This window comes from Hydra vulgaris, chromosome 04, assembly GCF_038396675.1.
Source record: "Hydra vulgaris chromosome 04, alternate assembly HydraT2T_AEP".
In the NCBI taxonomy this organism is placed as follows: domain Eukaryota; kingdom Metazoa; phylum Cnidaria; class Hydrozoa; order Anthoathecata; family Hydridae; genus Hydra; species Hydra vulgaris.
The window spans coordinates 14,397,501-14,425,000 of NC_088923.1; the positions used below are offsets into that span (position 1 = coordinate 14,397,501).

At 27.9% G+C, this 27,500-nt stretch overlaps 1 protein-coding gene across 1 annotated transcript in view; it reads left to right on the forward strand.

Moving 5' to 3' along the window:
* The window catches only part of LOC100198107 (SUMO-specific isopeptidase USPL1), a 36,589-nt gene that overhangs the window by 4,909 nt on the left and 4,180 nt on the right, over positions 1 to 27,500 (forward strand). The window contains exons 2-5 of the mRNA XM_065795526.1: positions 6,983 to 7,142; positions 18,265 to 18,372; positions 18,546 to 19,099; positions 22,570 to 22,698. Coding sequence (XP_065651598.1) covers positions 7,017 to 7,142; positions 18,265 to 18,372; positions 18,546 to 19,099; positions 22,570 to 22,698 — 917 coding nt within the window. The 5' untranslated portion in view covers positions 6,983 to 7,016. The remainder of the gene's footprint in view (positions 1 to 6,982; positions 7,143 to 18,264; positions 18,373 to 18,545; positions 19,100 to 22,569; positions 22,699 to 27,500) is intronic.

Consider the following 27,500-nt stretch of genomic DNA (forward strand, 5'->3'; position numbering starts at 1 on the left):
AAATATTTCTGTAATTGAAAGCATTCAGCGGCATGTTACAAAAGTACCGCAAGAAATGAAGCCTTTTGATTATAAATCAAAATGTATCAAACTTGATCTCACTTCTCTATGCGAACAAAGAAAAAGATTAGGCCATATTCAAAAATTTAAATTAGAGAATAAAATCCAGTTAGTTAACTGGTTTATTAATCCAATTAACATTCCCCTCGCTATGGATTTTGCATCCGGTACCATTGTGAAATTAACAAAAACTGTCAAAGCCAATATAACTTTTTTAGCAACCATGTAGCAAGCGCATGGAATGCTTTGCCAGACAATGTAATTAATACTACTTTAGTGAAAAAGTTTAAAACTAATTTAGACCGGCATCTAAAACAGTTACCATAGCACATCATTTTCTGTGGCTGCTTCAATGCTGCTATACGTACTAGCTTTGCTAGTTAATGATGAACTTACAGTTCATGCATTGTTCCGTGTAACTTATTAATAATAATAATAATAATAAATAGTAATAGTTATGCATATATATATATATATATATATATATATATATATATATATATATATATATATATATATATATATATATATATATATATATATATATATATATATATATATATATATATATATATATATATAAAGAGTTTGATTATTTGAAAAAATACAACTTTGTGATGGAACTTAAAGTTTCATGCCCTTCGGCAATCATCAGCCATATTTTATTCTTTAAATTAAGAAAAAACCGTTAAAAAGTACAAAATACAGAAATTGACAGAAAAAACATAACAAAGCAATGGAATGAGTTCCTACGTCAAAACAAACAAACAAACAATATTTAATTAATTAGAAAATTGATCAATCACCCGTGTCGAATAGGGCGAGAAGAAATTTGTTTCGATGCCTGCGCTTGGATAGCATTTCACTTTTTTTGTCTAGTAGATTTTTATTTTTGGAAAATAGAATTTCATATTTTTCGCTTGTGCATAGTTTGCAGGACTTCGTGGTTGGGTTGTAAGCATTGCATTGTCTAATTATTTTCCATTTAACAACTGGGTTTAAGTTAGCATCTTTTAATTTCCAAAATTCTTTTGACAAATCGGTGTCGTTTTTGTACTTTAGAATGTTAAATGATTTTATATGGTTGGCATATCTAATTTTGAATGGTGTTTCACTTAAACCGATGTAGGATTTGTTGACAGGAGTGTTAGTAGGATTATTGGAACTTATATTGGCTTGGTATATGTTTTTTGTTAAGCATTGGTTTGATAAAGGGCAGGTATTTTTATTAAGGCAATTGCAGTTGGTTTTAGGTGGAATTTTTTAGTTGTTCATAATTTGTTGATTGTGTGCGTTTAAAAAAGACTTCATATTCGACAAACAGCTATAGCTTATTTTTATTGTGTTTCTGTTAAAAATTTTGTGGAGTCTGTGATTTATTGGGAAGTGTTTGTTGATCAAGGTTAAAAAGCTTTTTCCTATATTAGTGCTAACATCTTTGCTGAAAGGAGGGTTGAACCATATGATGTTGCGTTTACGGTTTTTGGTATGAGTTAAATTTAAATTAGGGTGATATGTAAGTTTGTGATTAAAACCGGATCTTAATAGCGCGTTATTGTACATAGAAGTAGATCTTTGGAAAATTTCTTCACTTGACAAATTTGCAGACAATCTTAACTCAACTGAATGCGGAAGCTGCTTTAAAACATTAGGCGGGTGGTTCGAATCAGCATGAATATAGTTTAAAGAATTTCCGGGCTTAGAATATGGTTGGAAAGTATGGTCATTAAGATTTAATGTGATGTCAAGGTAATTTATAATTTTCATATTGCATTGTATTGATATAGTGAGTTCGTTTTTTTTTAATATTTGAACAAAATGTTTTTTGATTTTTTCCATTCGGGGGCCACTCATTTTTTTAAAAATTGCTAAACCATCATCGCGGTATAATCCTAAGTCATTTTTATTATAGAATTGTGCAATTTGAAACAAAAGATATATTCCCACAAGTTCACAAACTTCAGCACCGTCAAATGCTCCCATTGAAACATCGAATAAACCGCTTGATTTTTTTATCCAAACTTGATCATCATCAAATAATAATGATTTTCTTGCGTGATAGATCAATGTTTTTTGGTTAGGGTCAATGTTTAGATGCTGCTCGGCAAAATGAATAGCGTTATTAAGGAGTTTTTCTGTTATCGAAGGGTAAAAATCAACAATATCAAAAATAAGGAATTTATAAAGGCGTTTATCACTGATGCAATTAAACCAGTTTGTGGTATCTTGGGTTTTTTTCCACTGATTGAGATGAAGTTTCTTTGCAAGTTCAGAGTTTATATTGGAAAGTATAACTTTACTAATTCTTCCTATTTCATTTTTGGCGGGGTTTAATAAACGGACAGTAGGATTATTTGTAAAGTTTTCTTTATGATCTTTTAATTTTATAAAGCAATTTAAAGAAGTATTAATGTCGATTTTATTGAAAGCGTCGTGATTTTTTAATATCTGTTTACCTTCTTTAATTATTTGATTTTTTATTTTTGTATTCGATTTTTTGTATGTTGAGGTGATTGCATTTGTAAGCAAATGGGTATAATTTTCTTTAGATATATTATATAAGTTGGATGTTTTATCGGAAAAAGTATATGTAAGTTTACTATTGCGTATGGTAGATATGTCATCTTTTAACTTGTTTTGGAAATTATTGTATACTTTACGAAATTTAATGTTTTTTATAAGATCTATCAGGTCGTTTTCAAATGCAGACATATCAGAAATTTGTTTGGGATAATTTGATGATTTTATGCCGTAAATGTTATAAAAATTATTTTCCTTACTTTTTTGATCTTTATTAAGAAAGAAGAAAGCTTTCCATCTCATTCTTTTAATTAATGCTTCGGTTTTATCAAGTAATTGTATTCTGTAGTTATTTATTGATGGAATCGGAATGTTCTTGATTGAATAATTCAAGTTAGTTTTTTTCATTGCGTAGACGACTTGAGAAGAGTGCTCGACGTATGGAGCTAATTGATGTTGTTTTATTGTACCAAGTTATGATACAAAGTCTCTTGTTCGTTGGATAATGATCAATATTAAGTAAATTGTTTACAAAATAGATCAGTATTAATATATAAAGAGTTTGATTATTTGAAAAAATACAACTTTGTGATGGAACTTAAAGTTTTATACTTGATTATACTTTATTATTTTTGATTATGTCTTTTTATTCTTGAGAAACTCAAAATAAAACTTAACAAAATGCAGTATAGCAGCTGAAAATATTTTTTAAAAATTCAAAAATAATCAAGAATATTTTTTTTACTTGAAAAAATGATTTTTTTAATAGACTGTTTAAAAAAGGAATAGGATAATTCAGATGAAAAAACAAAATTAGGCCGTACTATTTCATTCCAGAGAAAAGGTCAGAGAAAAAGAGAAAAGAGAATTAGTTTTATTATATATATATATATATATATATATATATATATATATATATATATATATATATATATATATATATATATATATATATATATATATATATATATATATATATATATACATATATATATATATATATATATATATATATATATATATATATATATATATATATATATATATATATATATATATATATATATACATATACATATACATATACATATACATATACAACCCTCAGAATTAAAAAAAATGAGGTTGGCAAAAAATATTTGATACAATTAGTAACCAGACTAGTCTATGGATAGACTTACAACACAGACATAGACAATTCTGTATGTTGTAATGGACACAACAAATGTTTAATTTTTTGTCCTTGTTGTGTCTATCAAATTTTTGATGGTGTCCTAAGATTGCTCAGTTAAAAAATAATTTTCACTTCATAAGTCTACAAAGCATAATTTTTTGTCTATTTGGTGTCTATGATTTTGTCTAAATTTACTTGATTTCATAAAACCAGAAATCTTTCATTACCGTATTATTTGAAGATTGTTATGTAGTAAATTTATAATACTAAAAAAATATTGAAATGACATCAAAACTCCAAATGACGATCATTGCCCATGATTAATTATTGTTTAAAACTTACGTACATATTCATCAATAAAATGAAAGTAAAAAACATTTTTCTTTTTCACTATTGTTTTATTCACAAACCTAAATAAATTTTAACACCTATTGGAATCTTCTACTTACTAATCCACATTTTATAAAGGACAACTCCTTGATCACATATTTTTAAAATAATTTTATTGAAGGTGATAAAGATTTTAGTGACTAAGGAAAATTTTTTAAATGATAAACTTACCTTCAACTTTTTTGAAGTAATCCCAAACTGGAGAGGGCATTTTAAAAATAAATTTTCACGCACATTCACTGAGAATTGAAAAACAACTGAACTGAGTAATTAATGAACTTCAATTGAGCACAAAATAGTCCATTTTGAGGTTTTTAAATAGACATTAACTTTTTAATCAACAGCACACGCTGGACAAAAAATTAAAAAATGAACTTCTGTTAGAAAAATTGTATTTTTAATTTTGTGCTCGTTTTCAGTTTTTGAAACGATGCTGCAGTGAAAATTTAATTACTCGTTATAATTCCAAATTATATATTAAATAGATCTTCTATACCTCATTAAAAAATCGAGATTGTTCATTTAGTGTCCATTTTTAAAATGATTGTCTAGAAAGACAAACATTTTTTATAAACAATTCATTTTTGATAGTTGTAATTAAAATTGTTGCAATTAGTGCTTTGTCGAAGTCTATTTTTGTCCTTTTATAATAAGTCCATTAGAGATTGTCTGGTTGCTAGATACAATGGTCTTACAATAAAATTTTGAAATGAGGTCAGCAATTTTTTTGCCAACCTTAAACACTTTGGGGTCAGCGCTTAGGTTGGCATTGCTGAATGCCGACCCTAATTCTGAGGGCTTTATATATAACGGTTCCATAACTCCAAAAACTGTTGATATTTTGGGTTCGCTCAATGAGAAACAGCAATTTCTTGTCAAGATCAATGAAATTTGCATGTCTGATTATAGCGCCTGAAATCAAACAGCGACGATGAATAAAACTTAATTCTGGAAAATTTAAAATGGTGAGTTTTACAATTGATGAACTAAGATGTTCTAGTCGTAGCGCAATAAAAACCAGAAAATGAGCACTTGAATAAAATTGATAAACTACTCAGTTCAGTCCTGTAAAGTGTGATGACATGTGAATGTTTTTTCATGTGATTGATGATACTGATTAAAAAAGCGGTCCAAGTTTATAATTTTTAAACCGCTTGCAGAATTCTTAGTTCATTCAGCTGATTTGTGAGTTGGGTTACAAATCATTGAAATTTGTATAGGTGCCTAATTGTTTTTAAACAGTAAAAATATTGCGATATTGGGCTTGTGATTGTTTAACATTAATTTTATTTGCATGAAACAACTACAGAATTGAATTCAGCAACCTTGAAATCAAATTATTGAAATAAAAAGAGATATTGGAGGGCATGGTTGTGGTCTTAGTACTTGAAGTTTGAGGCAGTGGCTGTTTTGGCTGCCATCTTGAAAAAAATGCTTTTTTTCTAATCTAAATTTCTTTCCAGAATCTGTTCAAATTGTTCTGTGTCAAATTTTGCTTCAGAAAACACTTTTTAACTTAAACTTTTTGAAAAAAGTTTTTTATTTCCTCTCTAGTAAGAGCAAGTTTACAAAGACTATTGAAAAACCAAACAACAACTAAATAAACAATTTGAAAAACTGTTTCAGGGACTAGAACCACCATTACAAATTTTAAAATTAGTTTCTAAGGAAATAGTGAGCATCAAGTTTGCAACATGTTTATGCATCCTCATAGTCACTTCTAAAACTTCATTTGGCCAACAAGAGATGTCTGTTGGGTACCATGGTAGAATTTAATTGTAGTAATCAATGGATTTCTGTATATTATTTTTGTATCTTAAGTTTCAAATATGTTTTTTTCCAAGTTCCTTATTTGTCTTTGTTTGATAAATATGAAATTAATGTTTTATAAGTAGTAAAATTAAGTACATTTGACAATGTTTTTTATTTCTGTTTTAGGAAAGACCACACTCTGATTCCTGTTGATTGTTTTAACTAAATTATTTAAACAAATATTGAGCTATACATCTATATATATATATATATATATATATATATATATATATATATATATATATATATATATATATATATATATATATATATATATATATATATATATATATATATATATATATATATATATATATATATATATATATATATATATATATATGCATGCATTTTTTATAAATAACTCACCCCAACTGAAATTGCAATAAATTTATGTTTAAATGCTTTTACTGAAGCATAAATTACTGAAGCATAAATTACTGAAGATAAATTAAACATAAATTTACTTATAAAGAAAAGCAGTAATAAAGTAGTAAAAGAGATCTTTTCCTTACAAGAAATATGAAGTCATTATTTGATTGTTTTAGGTTTAAAAAAAATGCCTGCTTTTAATTGGTTTATTTGAATTTTGTTATGAAATCAAGTCTTACAGTTGACTCTTAATATCTTGAACTCTCAGGGGACCAGGAAAAAAGTTTGAGGTATCAAGAGGATTTTGGCTTAAACGAGTGTGCAAGGGACTGAAAATAAAGTTTAAGATATCCAGTAGTTGAGATATCAAGAGTCAACTTTTATATTTTGTTGTGTTTCAACTTTTATATTTTTTAATTAGTATTTTAACTGTTTAGTAATGTTTAGTAATAGAATATAATTCATCGACATTTAAAAAATTTATTTAGAATTTTTTAAAACTAAAAAGATTTAAAATTTCCCCATAACTTTTTAATCTTTTTGTAACTAATGTTGTTTAGGCAGTCATAATGTTTTTTCATAATAGTTTTTCATAATGGTTTTTCATAATAAATGTAACTGTTTTTGTGCTTTTATATTTCTTTGTCATATTAGGTTCTTACTTAAAATAACTAATAGCTGCAAGAACATGATAAACTTTACAATGACAGTAAACAGATTTTGTATGGAATGTATGAAAGACGGTGAGTTCCAACAATTACAATTTGTAATGATTAACTTACAAAGTGGCATGTGGCTTTGTCCAAACACAAAGGTAAGCAAATTTCTTAGATGCTAAGAATATATGAGTAAAGTTAACTAAGTTTCAGTTTCCCTGTTTTAGATTTTAAGAAGTATTTCTGATATTAATGTTGCTTACATAAAATTATCATCATGATTATCTACATAGTTTTTTTAAAGATTGTTTTATTATAAATATCATTTTAAAAAATCCACTCATTACATCTAATATTGAATCAGCTTTTGAAATCCAAAGGATTTCAGTTAAGCTTAAGAGAGATGTACTTAGCCTTCTGCAGGTTAGCAAAATATAACTCTGCAAAGATTTGATTTCTTAAATAGTATTGGATAATCAATAAGTTTATAGAAGTTCAGTTGTTCAACAGAAAAGTTTAAATAAAAAAAAGTCAATTCAAAATTCTCTGAAATTTTAGCTCAGTGGTAAGCTTATCATCATAAAAATGCTTTCATAAAAGATTTTTTTTTTTTACTATTTTATGTCTTGCTACTTTGTACCATTATATCTTTCTATTATTATATCTTTCTACCAGTTATCTATAAAATTGTATATTGTTATGCTCTGTTTTAAAATAGTAATGATTGCCAACGACTTTTAAAAAACAACTTTCATGGGTCATTCGACATCATATCACCTAATGGTCCCCAGGGTACCACCTCAAATTTGCTTCAAATTTTGACCACCCACAGCTTTTATGAAAAAAATACAATTCTGAAAATTTCAGCTTGATTGACCAAACCATTCAAAAGTTATAATTGAATTAATATTGAACAAAATCGAAAAAGTTTGAGTATCTGGAGATTACAGTAGATTTTTTCAAATTTTACCAGATCATAACTTTTTAAATAAAATAGATGATCACCTGAAATTTTTTAGGGTAATAGTTTTTTACCCAAATTATCTATTTTTGTAGGTGTTCTAGACTAATTTTAAACAGTTTTTGATTTCTTGCACCTCAAAGTTGCTAAATAACGCAATATTAGCAAATTTTTTGGAAACTTTCATGTGCTACAGTTCAATACCAACAGACAAGCTGTACCAATATTTTGTTACTTTTGTATACTTAGAGTAACCACTTGTAGAAAAAATTAACATTATGTGTTAAAAGTTATTTTAGCACTTACAGCAACCAGTTAAAATATCACTTTTTTAGAAAAATACGATAAATTACATTCACTTTGTAGGCATAGAAAGTAGCTAGATAGTTAAAATAAATTATGAAACTTTTTAATGGCAAAGTTCTATATATAGACAATCACCAAAAAAAATTTAAAGACCTTTACTCTATCTTTTGATGTGATTGTAGCCCTAATGACCTGTGTGTATATTTTTATTTTTTCCCTAAATAAATATAATCAGTTTTTCCTAAAATAAAATTATCAGTGTCTTAACCTAATTTATTTGATATGATTTTGTAATATGTATTTGTTAAATTTTATGCATATAATATAATCATAATGATATAATTTTCAGATGGTTATAATTTGAGTGTAAAATACTTCAATTGCCTCAAGGGTTTGTATTAAAATCTAAATCTGCACAGTATTTTCTGGATTTTATTATTTTAGTTTTTAATAGAGACTTTTTCTGAAAAAGCCTATATTCCTAGATATAGAGCACTTTAACAATACTGTTGTGATCCATTTAAAGTCCACAAGAAAAAAATTATCAAGGGGTTGTGTAAAGTCAACATATCAATAGCAAATCAACTTAAGATCAAATCTGGTCAAAAAGTTTGTACTAACTGTATGAATGAATTCAAACTTGAAAAAATTACAGAAAGTAGTCAAAAATGTAAGAAGACGCAAAAAATTAGGATATGGAAAGCAAAAAGCTAAAAAAAATTGCAACAAGTATGACAAATCTAGTAGTGTCAGCATTGGATATAGACCCAAAAGATAAAGTATTGGAAAAAGAGCAAAAATGTATAAACTGTAATGATATAAGACCAACTGTTAGATGCAATAAAAAATAAAATGAAAATAAGTTTGAAGGAAGAAAAAGTTCAACTATTAACACTAACTTCTGATAGTTGGTCAATTGAAAAAACTTCCAAAATATTTTCAGAACATCTTGTTAAAAAAGCTCAAAAGTTGAAAAAATGAAAAAGGAATACTTGCTAAACCTGAGGCTAAAATAAGACAGTCTTTGAAAGATATTGTTAAACAAAAAGTCATTGAAATTTATAAATCTGAAGAGTTCCCATGACAATGTCCAGGAAAAAAAGACTTTGTTTCTGTGTGTATAAGTAATGTAAAAGTTCATGAACAAAAATGTTTAATATTAGTTCAATTAAAGGAACTTTATCTTGAGTTGCAGAAGTTATACCCAAAACATAAAGTTGGATTCAGCAAGTTCTGTGAGCTGAGGCCAAAGTGGTGTGTTACAGTTGATAGTAGTGGAAGTTACTCAGTTTGCGTATGTTCTTATTATCAAAAACTAAGTTGATGCACGCTGCTTTAACTAAATAAAACAATTTAGGGTGTCCATTGACCGAACTGCACTTGTCACAGTCCAAACAAGCATTATTGAGTTTATTGAAACTCTAAGTGAAACTTTATATGATCTTTGTCACCATCTCTTTATCAAAGAAGCACAATTCTCCTACTTATCAGAGCCAAAAAAAACATTAGATCAACACATGTACCATCTTGAAGATCACAGTATAAATGTTGAGCACCACTTCTTTGCTACATCTCATTGCAAAAGTCTATGTGATGGAATCACATAGACTTTTGCCATGGGATGGAGCAAAGAAGCGATGTTTCTCCAAGCAGCGGCCTTGTTTGTCAAGGTTCGTGTTTTGGAGTTATAGAGTTGGAAGAGGGTTATAACCACAAGTAGCCTCCTTATCTGTAGTGGCTGTCTTGGCCTTGGGAAGGTGAACTGCAAAAAAAAAAAAAAAAAAAATAGGAGGAACTATAAAAAGAGAAGCAGCAAAAGCGAGTCTACAAGCAGCAAATGCAAACCAGATTCTCTCACCAAATGAACTGTTTACATGGGCTGAAAAAAACATTAATGGTGTTAAATTATTTAATATTTCAAGTGATAATATCAATAATCATAAAACTTATTTTAACCTAAAGAAACGATATAAAGAGATGATCACAGTCCCAGGCACAAGAAGCTATCATAGTTTTGTACCAGGTGGAGAGAAATTATTTTTATAGAGAATATCTAGCGATACTGTCTGTGATACCCATTTGCTGAATAATATTAACTTGGCAAAAAAAATCCTTCAAACTTTTAATCTGGTAAATACATTGCATGCTTTAACAATTATGAATGGTACATAGGGCTTGTACTTGAGATTTGTAATAAAAACCAAGACGTTAATGTAAAATTCATACATAGAAACAAATTAAATTTAAAATGGACTAATGATGCACAATCAAGTCAATGTTGGGTTCTATTTGGCAAAGTAATATGTCAAATAAGTGCCCCATCCATCAAGGGAAGAAGTGCTTGTGACTACAAATTTTTTTTTTTTTTTTGTTATTCACCTCCTCAAGGCCGATAAAGCCACTACAGATGAGGAGGCTATTTAATAGTGGTTATAACCCTCTCTCAACTCTATAACTCCAAAACACGAACCTTGACAAACAAGGCCGCTGCACGGAGAAACAAGTTGAGCGCGGTACTACCAGGGACGTGGTGGGGATCAAACTCCGAACCTCCCGCTTTACCCCTACACCACTACCGCATTTGCTAATAATGATTATAAAAGTATTATGAGTTATGTGAATCAGAGAGAAATTAGTGTACTTGTGTTTCATGTGTATATAGATTTCTTCTTTCAGCATTTTTTATTTTTTTGAAGTATAATTTAACTTGTGCTATTAGGTATCCCTTTAAACTAAAAAAGCATTGCACTCAAAATGCTAAAATTATGCCATAAGATAGAGTATAGGTCTTAAAATTTTTTTTGGTGATTGTCTATATATAGAACCTTGCCATTAAAAAGTTTCATAATTTATTTTAATTGTCTACACTACTTTCTATGCCTACAAAGTGAATGTAATTTATTGTATTTTTTTTAAAAAGGATATTTTAACAAGCTGCTGTAAGTGCTAAAATAACTTTTAACACATAATATTAATTTTTTCCACAAGTGGTTACTCTAAGTATACAAAAGTAACAAAAAATTGGCACAGCTTGTCTGTTGATATTGATTTGTAGCACATTTCCAAAAAATTTTCTAATATTGCGTTATTTAGCAACTTTGAGGTGCGAGAACTCAAAAACTGTTTAGAATCAGTCTAAAACACCTACAAAAATAGACAATTTGGATAAAAACTATTACCCTAAAAAATTTCAGGTGATCATCTATTTTATTTAAAAAGTTATGATCTGGTAAAATTCAAAAAAATCTAGTGTAAGCTCCAGATACTCAAATTTTTCTGATTTTGTTCAATATTAATTCAATTATAACCAAAAAAAAAAATAGCGTAACAAATTTGTACCATCCAGCCTCACTTTATTTTTTTATTTATTTATCTTTTTTTTTTGTGGTTTTAAATACAATAATATTTTTAATTTTCTTAATTTATTATAGTTTTCTAAAAAATACATTTTAATACATATAAATTTTAGTTATTATAATTTGATATTGCTTCTAAAGTCATTATTTGTACACACAAATAATAAGCCCACAAAAAAACTGTAGTTTGTATGCAAAAAAATGTTTAAATATTTTAATTTTTGAAAAAATAGGAGCCGTGGATGGTTAAACATGCATATTTTTCAGCAAGGCTAACAATTTTCATTTTTATTTGAAAATTGTTTTATTTGAAAAAAGTTTTTAAGAATAATTATCAATGCATACATAAATTGACTGTTTTCTGCTATGTAATTCATTACGTAACATTTTATATTGCGATAAATTCATGTTGCATCCAAATGGTTATCCAAGTGTTTATCAGTTAGATTGTACATGTAGTGCAAGTTATATCAGTGAAATTGCAAGGTATAGTCGAACAGGTGCAACATTGTAGCGGTCCAATTAACTGGACTAAGTCAAATATACTTTCTCTTATGCCTAATAACTAAATGTGTAAGATTTGTGAAGCAATTGAGATACAGTGTTTGCAATGCTCAAGGTCAAAAAAGGTTGGACCTGGTCTTGCTGCCAACCTTCAACCATTATCACATCTTTTTTGACAACAAAAAAGATCCTCACACGACGTCATCTTTTTGTAAACAACATGCCCGCACATACTTATAGGTAGAAAAAATAAAAACGCAAGAACTTTAATATGTTTCTTGTATTTCTTTTATACCCTAAAATCAATATTTCTACCCTAAAATCAATATTTCCTTTAAAATGTTATTGAAAGAATAATAATTAAAATTAATTACATATTTTACAAATAAATTTTGTAATAAAAGTTTTTATTGTTATTAAAAACTTTTGTTTAAAAAATTTTCAAAACAGATGTTCTTGTACAAATTTTAAACTCATTTTAAATTAAAAATTGTTCTTGCTCTTGCGATTTTTCTACTCTTTTTAAATAATTTTTATTTTTGGAAGTCTACAATAACACTTAATTTTTTAAAATAGTTAACAATATCATGAGTAGATATTTTGAAAGTCTAAAATTAGAAGAAGCAATAGACTATACAAAGAAGATAACTCTTAAAAATGGGGTAGTTTTACCAGATCCGTTTATAATCGAACCAAAAGAATGGAGCAACGATGTCAATCATTTGCCAAACATTACATGGCAAGACGTTACTCAATATTAAATCGATAAACCTAGCATATATACGAAGGAATCAATCAGAGCCTATAAATCCTAGAAAGCATATGATTACTTCACCTGTGGTCATGTTCAAGAATGTTTTTATAATAAAATATCGAATAGGAGCAAATTCTCTTTTATAAAATCAAAGGTTGTTTTTAACATTTAATTAAAAATTAAAGTTTTGCCAAAGAAGAATGAAAATAATAATTTTTATATAGAAATAATCTTTTTGTAATGTGTAATTAGATTTTAAACTGTAAAAATTGCTTCTCTGTAAATTTGTTTTTACATTTACATTAATCAAGTAACTACACTCATATTGAGATTTACAAGAGTATAAATAATAATCATAATATCATCTAATAAATCTACTTAAGTGATTGGCACAGTCATATAAATAATGCAAAACTTTTTTATTCAACCAATCACTCTTTCCACATGTATATGAACATTAGATATCTGTCTAGATGTACCACTTCCCATCCAGACAATTGTTGTCTGCCTTTCGTAAATGCTGAAACTTTTAATGTTGACCCAACAGCATTTAGTACATCTTTAATATTGAATCCTCTGTCAGCAATAACACAGTCATCCAGATTAAGCTTCTGACAAAAGTTTGACTCAAACGTTATCTGTTTGTCTAAAACACAACCACCCCAGCCAGCAGATAAAAAACTAACTGCCCCAGCTGGTGTAATACCAATAAGATATTTAATGGTATTGTTATGTTTATAATTAGACGAAGTTTGTGATGTTGAAGTTAAATTTTTTAGTCTTTCAATAAATACTTCGGTACAATCAATAATACAGACAGTCTTTGAACTTTTTTTAAAAATATATAGGAAGGTTACTCCTTATTATTCCATGGTCTGGCTAAACAATTAGATTGACAACTAGCAGAAAGAATTGGTATTTTTGTTCTGAAAATTTTCGAAACTACTACTGGGTTTAGTCTAAATCGAAAAGCAATATCTTTATTTAATAGACCTAATTTTAGTGATATGAGTACAATTAAGAGATCGTGAACTCAAGTTAACTTTTATAATATAATTTTTAACTCTTTCAAAAAGCCACATAAACGTAGTTGGAGACAAGCCTGAAAAAAAATTCATTTGTTTATCTGTTAGGTTTTGGTATGAAATATATTTATTATGGTCTAGTCTGGCATGATATTTTTTAAGTTCAATAATTTATCAGATTTCTCGATCAATTCATTTCTGTATTGCATTAACTGAAAGTTAAGAGTATCCACTTCTGCTTTATAAGTATTATGCTGACAAAATTTAGAAATAGCTGACTTGTCATATGGTAGATTTATGTCAATATTTATATTATCATTATAGTTATCGAGCTCTATATTATTTAATTGGCTAGATGGCAGTATTGATTTTTTGAAAGATCATTTTTTACATAAAGCTTTATAGCAATCTTTTCTCTTCCTTTTTTTAATCAAACTAAAAATCGGGGCAGCTCCAAGTTGTTTAAATACAGATGGACTCCAGTCAATGTCAGATGGGTCATCAGAACATTTCCCTAAAATATAATAAGTTCTTTTTACAATTGACATTATTATAAATTACTAATTTAAAGAATCTTAATAAATGTATTACTACGTGTATAGTTTTATTTGCTAACGTCATTCATTAAAGGACATACCTGATACAAAATGTGCACTGCATACTTGTTCTTTACTAATTTTTTCACTTTCTTAACTGTACCAATTCTTATGATTAATAGCTTTAATCCAATATATACGTCTTCTTTTCTCAAAAGGCGATTTTTCTGATGGAAATTTATAAAATTTCAATCCACATTCATTTTTAAATTTGTTTGAGCAATCAACTGCACAACAACTGGTTGGCATAATTTATTTCTTGTTAAATCAGTGAATCAGTGAGTAAATAAGAATCATTTACTCACTGTATCACTGATTTATGCAATCAAGGATACAAATATCTCAATGTTTATACTGTAAAATTTCTGATTATTTTTTTTTCTACCTACAAGTTTGTATGCGCATCTTTTTTTGAAAACAAGAATGTAAATATTTGAAACTCATCTATAAACTTCATCCTTTCTCTTCCAGTAACTTCCGACTCTAATAGTAGATGCTTGCACCCTTGTTGAAAGTGAAAATGTTAAAGAAAAAATATGTGTGTGTGTGTGTAAAGGCCTTGCAACAGTAAACTCTTTTAAAACTATTTTTATAATACTTCTTCAGAAACATCAATTGTTAATCAAACGTCAATCGTCAGCATATGAAAGCCTGGTGTTGCTTCATCAATATGCCATTTCAATCAACAAATTCAATTTAAAATTAGGATTGTAAAATCACAGCGATCAAGGGGTCGTCCATCAATTACTTCATGCTTTAGGGGGAGGGGGTTAGTGGTTTTGTAATGACTCATACAGGACTTGTTACTAAAGTGTTACAATGTTGTGATGAGGGAGGGGAGGGGTCAAAAATTGTGTGATGTAATTTGTGGATGTCCCCTAACTTGTATAGTTATCCATGCTTTTAATTTAAAGATATGCATGCTTAAAGGGGCGCCTAATTGAATTATGAAAGCTCTTGGCAGCTCTGATCATGTCTGTGCATTTTTCTGCCAACCAATTGTTGACATTATTTAGAAATATTGTTTTTGAAAAGTAATATTTTCAAGATAAATTACTTATAGCCTCCTTTCAAAAGTTTGTAAAAACATTTTTTTCACCCACCTTCAAAATCTTGCACTAGCTGGACCTAAATATATATGAGCCTTCCCAAGGAGCGTGTGCGATTTTTTGCCTTTTATGTCCACACATAAGTATTTTATTTTAGACTACTTGGTCATGGCCGTTTGCAAGTTTAATTATAATGTGCGTTGGGGAAAAAACTTAAAATTGTTTTTTTTTTTTGCTTTGTTTTATACAATTTTTTGCTCAAAATAACAACCACTCTATTAAAAAAAAAAACAGTACAAAAATTATTATTATTTTTTTCTATTCAAATTTTTTTTTAATTTCCTCTTTTGTTAGTTTTGCTTTCTTTGTTTTTGAAACTTTTTCCATAATGTTTAATATAATAAAACTTGCAAACAGCCATGACCAAGTTGTCAAAAATAAAATGCTCATGCGTGGACATACAAGAGGAAAAACCACACGCGTTTTCTGGGAAGGCTTGATATATATATATATATATATATATATATATTTATATATATATATATATATACAGGCCTTGTTTTAAAGCGTTAAGCTGCCGGCAATTTACGTATGCATAATGTACGCCTAGAGCAATTTCCTTTAAGCAACTTTTTATCTTTTTTAACTTTTATATTGTTTTATAAGCGGTAGGATAAAAGAAGTCATTAGCTTTATAAAAAACCACATTAATTTTTGAATGATGATTATGTAAAGAAGATTGTTACAACAAGTAAAACAACTTTTTTTGAAATAAAATTGAAGCATGTCTTGGATCCGTAACTTTGCAAATTAATATTACTGTATAACCATATAATGTGGTTTAATGCTACGTTCCATTACTCGACATCTAGTTACATTAAATTTAAAAAGCAGTTGTTAAAAGAGAAATAGTCAGAGTGAAGTAGGCAACACATAACAGCTAATTGTTTCAGTTATTTGCTATTTGTTATGGCTCAAGAAGTCAGATTTAGTATCAATTTTCGTTTATTCTGCTCAAGATTTTTGACACTGCAAAATCATTCCAGGTTGTGATTTGTGTTTGAAAACTTTCATAATTGTTGCTGATATGTCTTTAATAATATGTTCAGCTGCCTGAGAATGGTATGAAATACCATTTCCGGATCATGCTTGATGCTTTATTTATCAAAAACACATATCTTGCTAATTTGTGATGTAGCTCTTGTGCCAATTATTTTGTCACACGAAAATTGACGAATTGATACATTTTTATCTGTAACTCTTCCAAAAAGAATGTTTTCAGGATGAGCAAAATAACAGTTATTTTGTGATACTGGTTCAAGAATTTTCCAATCTTCCTTCCTTCATAACACTGCTTCATAAGATAGAAAAATTTCTTGCTCTGTCAAGGCATGAAGAATGATGCTTTATGTTTAACCACAATGGTGTATAAACATTTACAATTAGTCTTGTAATTCTATGCAATGGTTTTGAAGGATTTTCCTTAGATATATCTAAATGTAAAATACAATTGGTCTTTGTTAGCCACTTTGCAAGGTGGAGATTTCCTGGCATAGAATTCTAGAGGAACAATATTTGATCACAAACAGTGTATCCCTGCTGAACAGCTAAGCAAGCTTTGTGAAGGTATATCTGATCAAAGCTTAAATCTTTTTTAACATCAATGCTTACATCCTCAGCTTTACTAGGTATATGTTTTAAGTTCACAATAACTAAATCTTTTGGATAAAAATCTAGTGCAATGCCTATTTTATTTGTTGAAGTAGTTCATTTGTATGTAACAAGCAGACCAATCATTGCAATGTTCTCCCAAGACCTTCTTTTAATTTTCTTATTACTCCATTGTGTTGACCTGTGTTATTTACAGCACCATCGCAAACAGCTGCTGTTAAAGTGTCTAATTATTTGCTGCTGTTGATGCTTAATAATATCTCTTGTGCAATATCAACAGCTTTACTACTTTGTGGCATGACATATTTGTTTTGCAGAAATGACACTATCACATAGTGATATTCATCAAATCCTAATTTAAGTACTTCTTGGACTTGAGCAGCATGCTTTGTAACTTCCTTTTTTCTTTTCAATAGAATTCTCTGGTGTTAGAAGATCTATATCTTTTAGTATGGCATTTTCTATTAGGCTAGCATCCCTTTACTGATTTTACATCTAGCCATGGCCTTACACAACTCAGGATATTGTTTAGTGTTGTAAATCTCTTTATCACTTGTCATCTCCTTATCACTTGACATCACTTCATAACTTGACATTACTTTATCATCTGGCATCTCAATTGGCAAGAATTCTTCATCTGACTTTAACTGGTATATATATATATATATATATATATATATATATATATATATATATATATATATATATATATATATATATATATATATATATATATATATATATATATATATACAGGCCTCGGCGGCAATAAATGGCAACAAAACAACAAAGGCAATATATATATATACAGGCCTCGGCGGCAATAAATGAGTGCGGGAGTAAAGAAAAGCTCTCATAATATAAACAAGGAGAGCCATGCAAGCTGATCCTTTAAACAGCTTTTTACGAAACTTTTGTTTATCAGGCGAGCTATCTGTTTAATTAGTAAATAAGTTGCTTATTAAATACAAAATTTAATTTTACGTTTTTTTTAGGTTTTCATACTACCTATTTATTTCTTATTTATTTTATTATACCTTTTTTTATTTTACATTTAGTGTACATTTCCAATGAATTCAAGTCTTTTAAAGGATTACATTGAAGATAATATAACTAGTGAAAAAGCTCTTTTTTTCATAAGCAAAAAGAAAAGGAAGCAAAAGAAGGTTTTTTTGTTCTTCTTTTTTCTATTTATTTAAGGATTCATAAAATATTTTGGGAAGTTTGGGAAGAGGTTTCCTGAGTTCTTTTCATGTAATCTTTTTAACAATTTAAAATAGAATGCATCAAAGTAAAAATCGTTGTTAATTTGTGGTATTGAATATTATTTATTTTACAGAGAAGCTGTGATGACTCTGAGTTAACTGTAGATAATGTTAAAAAAACTTCACATGGTGTCCTGACCTCTTCAGAATGTAGTGTAAGCTCTTTAGGTTCACCAACAATAACAGATAGCAATGGATGTTCAGGTTCAGAAAAAAGTTTTAAAAATGATAATATTCAAAAATATCCTTTTTGGGAAAATGACAAATTATTGTGTTGGCTTAATACTTCTCTTTCATTATTGATATTAAACACCACTATTCAGAAACATATCTTTGAAGAAAAAAGACAATGTTTTCTTTCTTATATTTGTGAAGAGTATGCAAAAATACAATTGATTTATCAAACAAAAAACTCTTACAGTCATGCTAGAAAATGTCTACAAGAACTACGATACACAACACTTAAGTTTCTTGAAGCAAGACTTTTTGCGAAATACAAAGACGGGGAAACACCTTTGATTTGTCTTCCTATTCTTCTAAAGACTGATTTGCGACTGCATGAAAAAGTTAAAGTTATTTATAGCCATCAGTTTAAATGTCAAAACTGTCAGGTTGAGGGTTCAGAAAGGTATTGATTTAGATTTAAAACTATTGGTTTAAAAATTACATTTATTAATGGTTACTTATTGTGTATTATTTCTAGTATATTATTTTAATACTTATCTTCTTATTTATTACACGCTACCTTGTATTATTAATTATATTTTAATTAATGAAATAACTTTATTTATATTTTAATAAAGCGTGTACACGAAATAAATGTGGAAGTAAAAAAACAACTAAAAAAAGTACAACTTTTATTTCAAATCAAGTAATAATTTTAATACAATAATATAAGAAGATCAAACACTAAAAAAAAAGTTAATTATTCTTGTGGGAATCTGATAAAATTTTGCGCTTTTGCTTTAATGGTACCCATAAGCTTGCACACAGAATAAGAATCAAAACTATTTGATGCTTTTTTAAATGATATTAATGTTTTTTAATATCTTTGATGTTTCTGCAAAGCTTTTTTGTTTTTTTCATTTTTCTTTAAATAATAGCCCAGTACTTTTCAATGGCTCTCAATTCTGGGCAGTTTGGAGGATTTTCTGTTTTAGGTACAAATTTCACATTATTCTTTTTATACCATTCCATAGCTAGTTTACAATAATGAATTAAAGCTAAATCAGGCCAGAACACAGGTCTGTTATTGTGTGATTTAAGAGGTAAAAGGTGTTTTTGTAAACATTCTTTAACATATGTTTGACCAGAAAGTGTGGGCTGAGAAATATAAAGTGCTGATTAACTGCAAATAGCTTGCCAAATCAAAGCTTTTTTAGCGAACTTGTGATGCTTTGTGTATTTAAATTTCTTATCTGCTTTTCCTCTATATTTGGCAATATAATAAACAGCACCGGGAATTTGTTGATGATCGTACTTGATATAAGTTTCATCGTTTTTAATAATACACAAATTTTTGGAAATAAAATTGTCATACAACTTTCTGCCGCGGGTTCTTGCACTTTTTTGTTGAGTTTCAGAATGGTTGGGCACTTTTTGTGCTTTGAAAGATTGAAAACCATGTTTGTTTGTAACCTTTGCAACAAAACTATGAGAAAATCCATATATTTTTGCATGTTCCCTTAGTGAAAGGTTTGGGTTATTCTTAAAACTGTCAACCAGTTTTCTAACTAGTTTTATATCTTTAAAACCTTCCTTTCTTCCACCACCAGATTTGCGTTTGATCGATTTTGTTTGAGAAAAATGTTGAATAACACGACTAACGGTGTATAGATGTATTTGCAACAGTTTTGCTATCGAATTGTAGCTGCTATTAGGATTTTGTAAATATTTGTGCATAATTTTTTCTCTTATGTCTTCTTTTGTCATTTTTAAAACTAATTTCAAGTTAAATCCAAAAACTATCATATTTTTTTGAAACCACAGCACGTTGTAAACAAAATACAAAACAATTAAAAAGATTTTAATACAACCACTGAAAAAAAATGACGTGCTTATTCTTTCACATTTATTTTGTGTACACGCTTTATTGCTTTTTATTAATTGTTTTTAATGATGCAAATGAACAAATGAGTGTTTAAAATTTCACATGCCAGCGTATTAATGAGCTTCTAACCAGTATTTTTTAAGGAGCTTGTATTACAAATCTAAGTTATATGTCTGTAAGCAATCATCAGCTATGAAATACAGAAAACTGTCTAAAAAATTCAAACTATGGTATAACAAGTTCTGATGTTACAAAACAAAACATAGACATAAAAGTTTTTAATCCCCAGAATTGAGCAAGAAAAGAAAGAATTTCTTTGAATTGTTTATTTTATTAAGTTGCTTCATTGTATGTTAAAATTTCCAGCTTTTGTGGAAACAATTATTAATCTAATAATTTTTGTTGAATGGTTTCAGGGTTTGGATTGCTCAATTGTTTTTCCATTAATGGTTTTACAATTTTAGATTTTAGTTTTAATATTTCTTTAGACAGTTTGGTGCCATTTTTATACTTAAGTAGGTTTAATGGTTTCAGAATGGTCAGCATATTTTAATTTAAATGTGGCTTTACTAATTCTAAAAAAAACTTTATCATCAAGTTCAGAACGTTCAGTAGGTTGGTAAATAATGTTGCTGGAAAGGCATTGGTTGTTTGATGGACAAATTGCTTTATCTGTAGAATTGCATGGCATCGATTTAATGTTTTTTTTTATACAAAATCTTGTAATTATGTGCTTTTATTATAGATTTCACATTTGGCTATAGGTAACTTGCACATAAGTTTGATTTAAAATTTTATGTAGCCTACAATCTTCTGCAAAGTGCAAGTCAACTAGAGTTAAAAAAGCTTTTTTAGCTTGATTATTTGTTTAGTCGACTTTCCAGATCATAGGTTACATAAAATATTTAACTGAAATGCCACTAGAATATAAAAAATCTTTTGCAAACCAATTGCTGCTGGGCATGTTAAAGAGATGTGTAGTTGTGTTAGAGTTTTGTACATCCAAAGTGCTTTTGTATGTTTTACTTTAAAATATGATTTTAAAACTGCCGCTGTTATATATAGAAAACTTGGTATTAAAAATAGTTTACGTAATTAAAAGATGTTGCTAGGAAAATGCATGTCCACTTGGTACTTTTTATAAACTGAAGTTTCTATGACGGCTACATTTCTTAGAGAAATAGTCTAATAATATAAAAGAGTGTAATTTTAATTATTAGAAAATATTGTGAAGTTAATATTTGAAAGTTTATAATAAAATTACTTTGATTCAATTTGAATAAATGGAGATTTTTTGAATTGAATCTCTAATCACTTTTCTGATTTGATATGATTCAAAATATCAAAGCTTGGCAGGGGCCAAGTATATACATATAACTAGTTGTCATTTAATTTTGAACTATTATCAAGACAAGGTGATAGAAGAACTTTCTCACAAACTTTTTCATCATAAGTAAAGGTTATAGAAGAACTTTCTCTCAAACTTAAATAGACAAACTTTATAGTTAGCTGAATGCAGTACTACAAGGAATGTGATTTTATCTCAAGACATCCTACACTGAAGATATGCTTTTTGTATATTTTGGGTATACTTGAGTATATGTAAGGTGACCAGAGAGTTGTTTGTTGTTTTGTTTTTTTTACGTTAAAGTGCCCTGTGTCAAATCTAGTTAAAATTGAGATTTTTTAGGGCTCTTCAGCATAAAAACAGAAATCATGTGTAGTAAACTGTGAGTATACTTTTAAACACTTACGGTTAGCTTGAAGAAATGTTACCTTTTAATTGTTATCATGTATTAGTTGTAATTAAGTTTCATGCAATGTCTACATACTCTAGTTGAATTTTTTTTTTTTTTGTAAATTATTAACAAAAGATTTATTTACAAAATCTACAGTAACAAAGAGTTGGATAAGAAATTAAATCCATTAAAACAAATTTAAATTATTATAACATTAAATCCATTATAACAAATTTAAATTATTATAACATTAAATCCATTATAACAATTTATTTAGTATTAAAGGTTCTTTTAATCTATTGCCTTTAGTTTTCAGAAAGTTATGATTACAATTCCACACGCTGACACTGAATTGAAGTTTGGTAGCAATATATCCTTCAAGAGAATATGTACTAGTTGTAACCATGGCACCCAAGATACAACAATTTTAATAGAAAGGTATGTAGTTATTTATGTAAAAAGACCTAGACCTAGATTAGACAGAACTCAATTTTTTGCACTGTTTGAAGCCAATTTTGGGCTTGCTATTTTTTTCTTGGCTAAAGCTGTTTTTTAAAAACTGACATTAATTTTTTTATGTGCTGAACTTATGCTGTTGTCATTTATATATGAATTGGTTTTTGCTAATAAAAATCAATCACAAAGTTGTAGCAATTAAGTTAACCAACCTTGTAGTTGGTTAACTTAATTGTCATTTTTATCCCAGTTTTTGTGTAAAATTTCTATTTAGCGGTAGCCTAATTTGCTTTACTTTTTTTTTCAAGATTTCTGAATTGTAAAGATTTAAACTCTTTAGTTTTTGTTTAATATTTCAAAAGTATTTTAAATATTAAACAGGTACAGATAAGGTTTGCCAAATTTTTATTCATGAATTTTTTTTTAATGTTATTCACAAGTCCAAGAGGGCCATTACAGTAAAGCAGGCTACTTTTTCTTATTATTGTGTTTACAACCCTCTCTCAACTCTTTAACTTTGAAACAGGAATCTTAACAAACAAGGCCACTGTGCAGGGAAGCTAGCTGAGCACAGTACCACCTAGGTTTGGTCAGAATCAAACTCAGCACTACTAGCTTAAGAAGCAAGCGCTCTATTACTATATCACTACCGCAGTTTAGTTACATCAAATTTATTCTTTATTTATTCTAAAGAAAATTATCACAATGGATCTCAAGTCATGAATATGATTGGTTGTCATATGGCATCTTCAGATAATATCTTCATGTGAGTTTTTGTTTCATAAAGCTATAGGGTACCTTAAATTATGCAATAAAATAAACAGTAACTGTATTTGTATAAGGAAATTTAAAATTTTTTATTATCTCAGGTAAAATAACAGTAAATATGTAAATAATCAGTTTTAATAATAAATATTCAATTTTAATAAATTAAACAAGAATAAAGTTCTAAAATATAGTGCTAATTTAATAATTGTACTGAAAACTTGAGAGAAAATAATAAAAGTGAGAGAACAACACACAATTTTAAAAGTATGTTTGTTGTTATGTATTTGCACAGCAAAATCATAAATTCATTTTTATAGTTTAAGAAAATATTTTTTTTAAAAACAAATAATTTTCTTAAAATAAAAAATTTCATCATTTAAAAAATAAATTGCGGAGTAGTAAATTTGTTTTTTAAAACAAAAAATAAATTTCTTTCTTTAAGTTTAACAGCAAAATTGTAAATCGATTGTCTAACGTTAAGAATTTTAATTTTTAAAAAAGGAATTTCTTGTTTTAAGAAATCAATTGCGTGGTGGGAAATTGATTTCTTAGTTTTCTAAAAACTAAATTAATTTCACAGCAAAATTGCATTTTTTAAATAAGAAATGCAATTTTGCTATGAATTGATTAATTTAGTTTTTAAAAATTATTTAAAAATTAGTTGTTACTACTCCTTTTGATGATGTAATTGAGAACATGAAAGTTGTAATTAAGAAATCACAATTGTTATCACGATTTGTAATTGAGAAACACAACTTATAATTTAGATATTGTAATATGTAATTAAGAAACACAACATGTAATTAAGAAATCATAAAATGTAATTGAGTAACACAACATGTAAATAAGAAATTGCAATTTGTAATAAAGAATATATAAATTGTAATAATGAAATCGTAATATCTAAATGAGAATACATGGTTTGTAATTGCAAATTCACAATGTAAGCTTATAGGTCATTTTAAAAGGTTTTCTGGAACATAAATTTGAATAAGTTAATAGTATCAAATTAAGCAAGTAATTATTATGAAATTGAAAGATCGTTGTGTTATTTGTCAATACACTATGACCTGAAAGTCTGTTATTATATTGAATCCGTGTCAGCATTTATTTCACCAATTTTGTATCTATTTCTGGAACAACCAGAACCAACTTGTCCAAATTGTTGGCATGAAATACATACAACTGAACAAGTTGAAAGAAAACATTATGTTTTATCTTCACTGAATGACGATAAGAAAGTTGTTGAATGTGCTGAGCAAAATAAGGATTGGGTGACTTGGCACAAACTTTGGGTGTCAAATATAAGACAGCTTACAATTGAGTATGCAGTGGGACTTCAAATTTTATTGTAAAAGGTGGTTTTAAACTAAAAAAATAAACTGAGGATCAAATTGAAGAAACACTAACATGGATTGAAAGTGAATTTCAATTGACATTGGTGGCCATCAAAACAAAAATGTTAACACTATTTAATATTAACGCCAGTACAATAATAATCACCAATTACCTTGAGTTGTTTTCATTAAAAAGTGCACAAGGAGCCTTTTACAATAAATAGTAATGAAAATAAGCGAAAAGCGGAATATGTTAAGAACATCAATGAACATATCATAAATGGTCATCAGATAGTTAGATTATAACTTTTTTGTAGGAAATTTGGAGGAAACAAATCTAACCTTAACAGGAAACAAATCTATCCTTTGCAGGAAACAAATCTTAACCTTTTTTAGGAAAACAATAGGACTTACCAAACAGTGAAGAAGAGCAATAATGAAAATACCTGCTTCAAAAGGTGCAAACATACGTTTGGCAATGCTCCATGTCACCCTCGTTCATGAAAAGGTGTTTATAAATCCACAAACTCAGTTGTTACGTTTAGGACCCTATAGTCCAATATTAAACTCAGTGGAAACAATTTGGTACAAATTATAAATAACGTTAAAAATGTGATTCACATTCTGTATTCCGTGCTGGGATTGTGGAACCACGAATGTATTATTTTGATAGAACTTCGGCAAAAAATACAATAATAGGAGGTGATTTTGCATGTGCTGCTCAATATACTATGAAGCATTATGCAGCGATTTTAAATATGGAAGATGCCCAAGTTGGTGAATAACTGAATATTGCAATGATTTTTAAGGACATTGTTTTTTTCAATTGTTTTTTTCAAATTTAATTTAAATTTTTATATTTTTTTGTTAATAAATTATTTGTGTTTTATTTATTATTCATCTGAATTCTCAATTAAATTTTTCACAAACAAACAAAAAAAGAAAGCTCTAACTGACACCCGATAGGATTTTTCCAGTTACCGTCAAAACAGCATTTTTCATGACTTTTTTATTTTAATGATAGTACATTATTACTTATTAAAAGCCAACCCATATGGCCACCTTAGCCAAATTAGGATCCAATCTTATATTACAAGATAAACAAAGGCAACAAACTTAAAAATACAAAGAGCCTCGTTCTGATAATCTATATTATGAACTTTTTTGAATTCAAACTATTATGTTCTCAATTACATCTTATGACTTCTAATTTACAACTTTCATGTTTTAAATTACATCTTACATTTCTTAATTACAACTTTCAATTTCTCAATTAATCTTGAAAAATTGTAGTCGAAAATGATTTTTTTTTAATTTGTTGATACGCATTCTGATTAAAACTTTTATTAGTTTTAATCAGAATGAGTTTTAATCATTCTGATTATAACATTTATTAGTTATTTCAATTTTATTCAATTATTTTTTATTTCTAAACAGCACTTCCCTAGCTAAAAATAGGACCTATAGGATTTTGGAACAAATAAAAAAGAGCAAAACTTTGATTACTATAAACACTTTAATTTATGTGTTTTAATTTAATGGGGTTCAAATCTGAAATTTTTTTTCGTTTTGAATTCTTATAAGATATCAGGGTTCATGGCAGTTTTAGAAATCCATTTTCTCTGAGTTTTCCCTGTGTATTCCCTGATTTTTACCCAATTTCAAGTACCTTTTCCCTGAGTTCAGGTGATGAAAAGTATATAATTTTCCTTGTTAATGTTGAAGGATAATAAGGAAACAAAACCGTAAAAGTCAAATAAATATAAAAAATATATCCTCAAAAATAACAATTTTTATCTATCATATAATCTTATATAAAACTAAAGAACATTCCCTGAGTTTTCCCTGATTTTAAAGATTTTCAAAAAAAGTTCCCTGAATTTTCAGAATTTAAAAACTTTTCCCTGGTTTTCCAGGTTTTCCCTGAGTGCCATGAACCCTGGATATTATATTTATAGGATCCTAAAAAACTTTTTGACTAGGCTACATTAGATCCTAACAAGCCTATCAAGCAATATAAAACCATCTCTGTTTTGAAAACAACTTTGGTTGAGAACACTTTTTTCTTTAATGATGCAAAATATCTTTGCACAGTCACAAACTGCACTGTCCAAAAATGCAACCTCAAAATTGGAATAAGAAGTTTTAAACAAGTTCTAGAAAGTTCTTTATCTTTAGAAAGTATCAAGAACTTTTATGCTGTTTTATGAATTTATGAAAGAATATGAATAGTAAACAACATTAAAAACAAAGTGCAAAATAAGCAATAAATTGTTCTCATCACCACTAACATGTACAGAAAGTGAAAGGTTGTTTTTGCCGCCATTAACATCTGCAGAAAAGTGAAAACTTGTTTACAACTGCCTTATACATTCTTTCATATGAAAGAAATAGAATTTTGCCATAGAACACATAAAAAATTTTTGAGGAAAATATTTCAATAAATAAGTTCAAATATTAAAATGTCTGCACATGTTCTACTTTTTTTTAATTGTTGTATACTGGTCATACAAATATATTATTAGTTGTTTCATGTTATTTTGGAATTAATTTAGTGACAATTAGTAGATTTTAAATATTCTTTTTTTCATGCTTTGGCATAATTTAGTTTTGGTTTTACTCAAATTTTGGCTGATTAAACTTTTACTGAACCGAAATTTGGTACTTAAGGTTACTGGA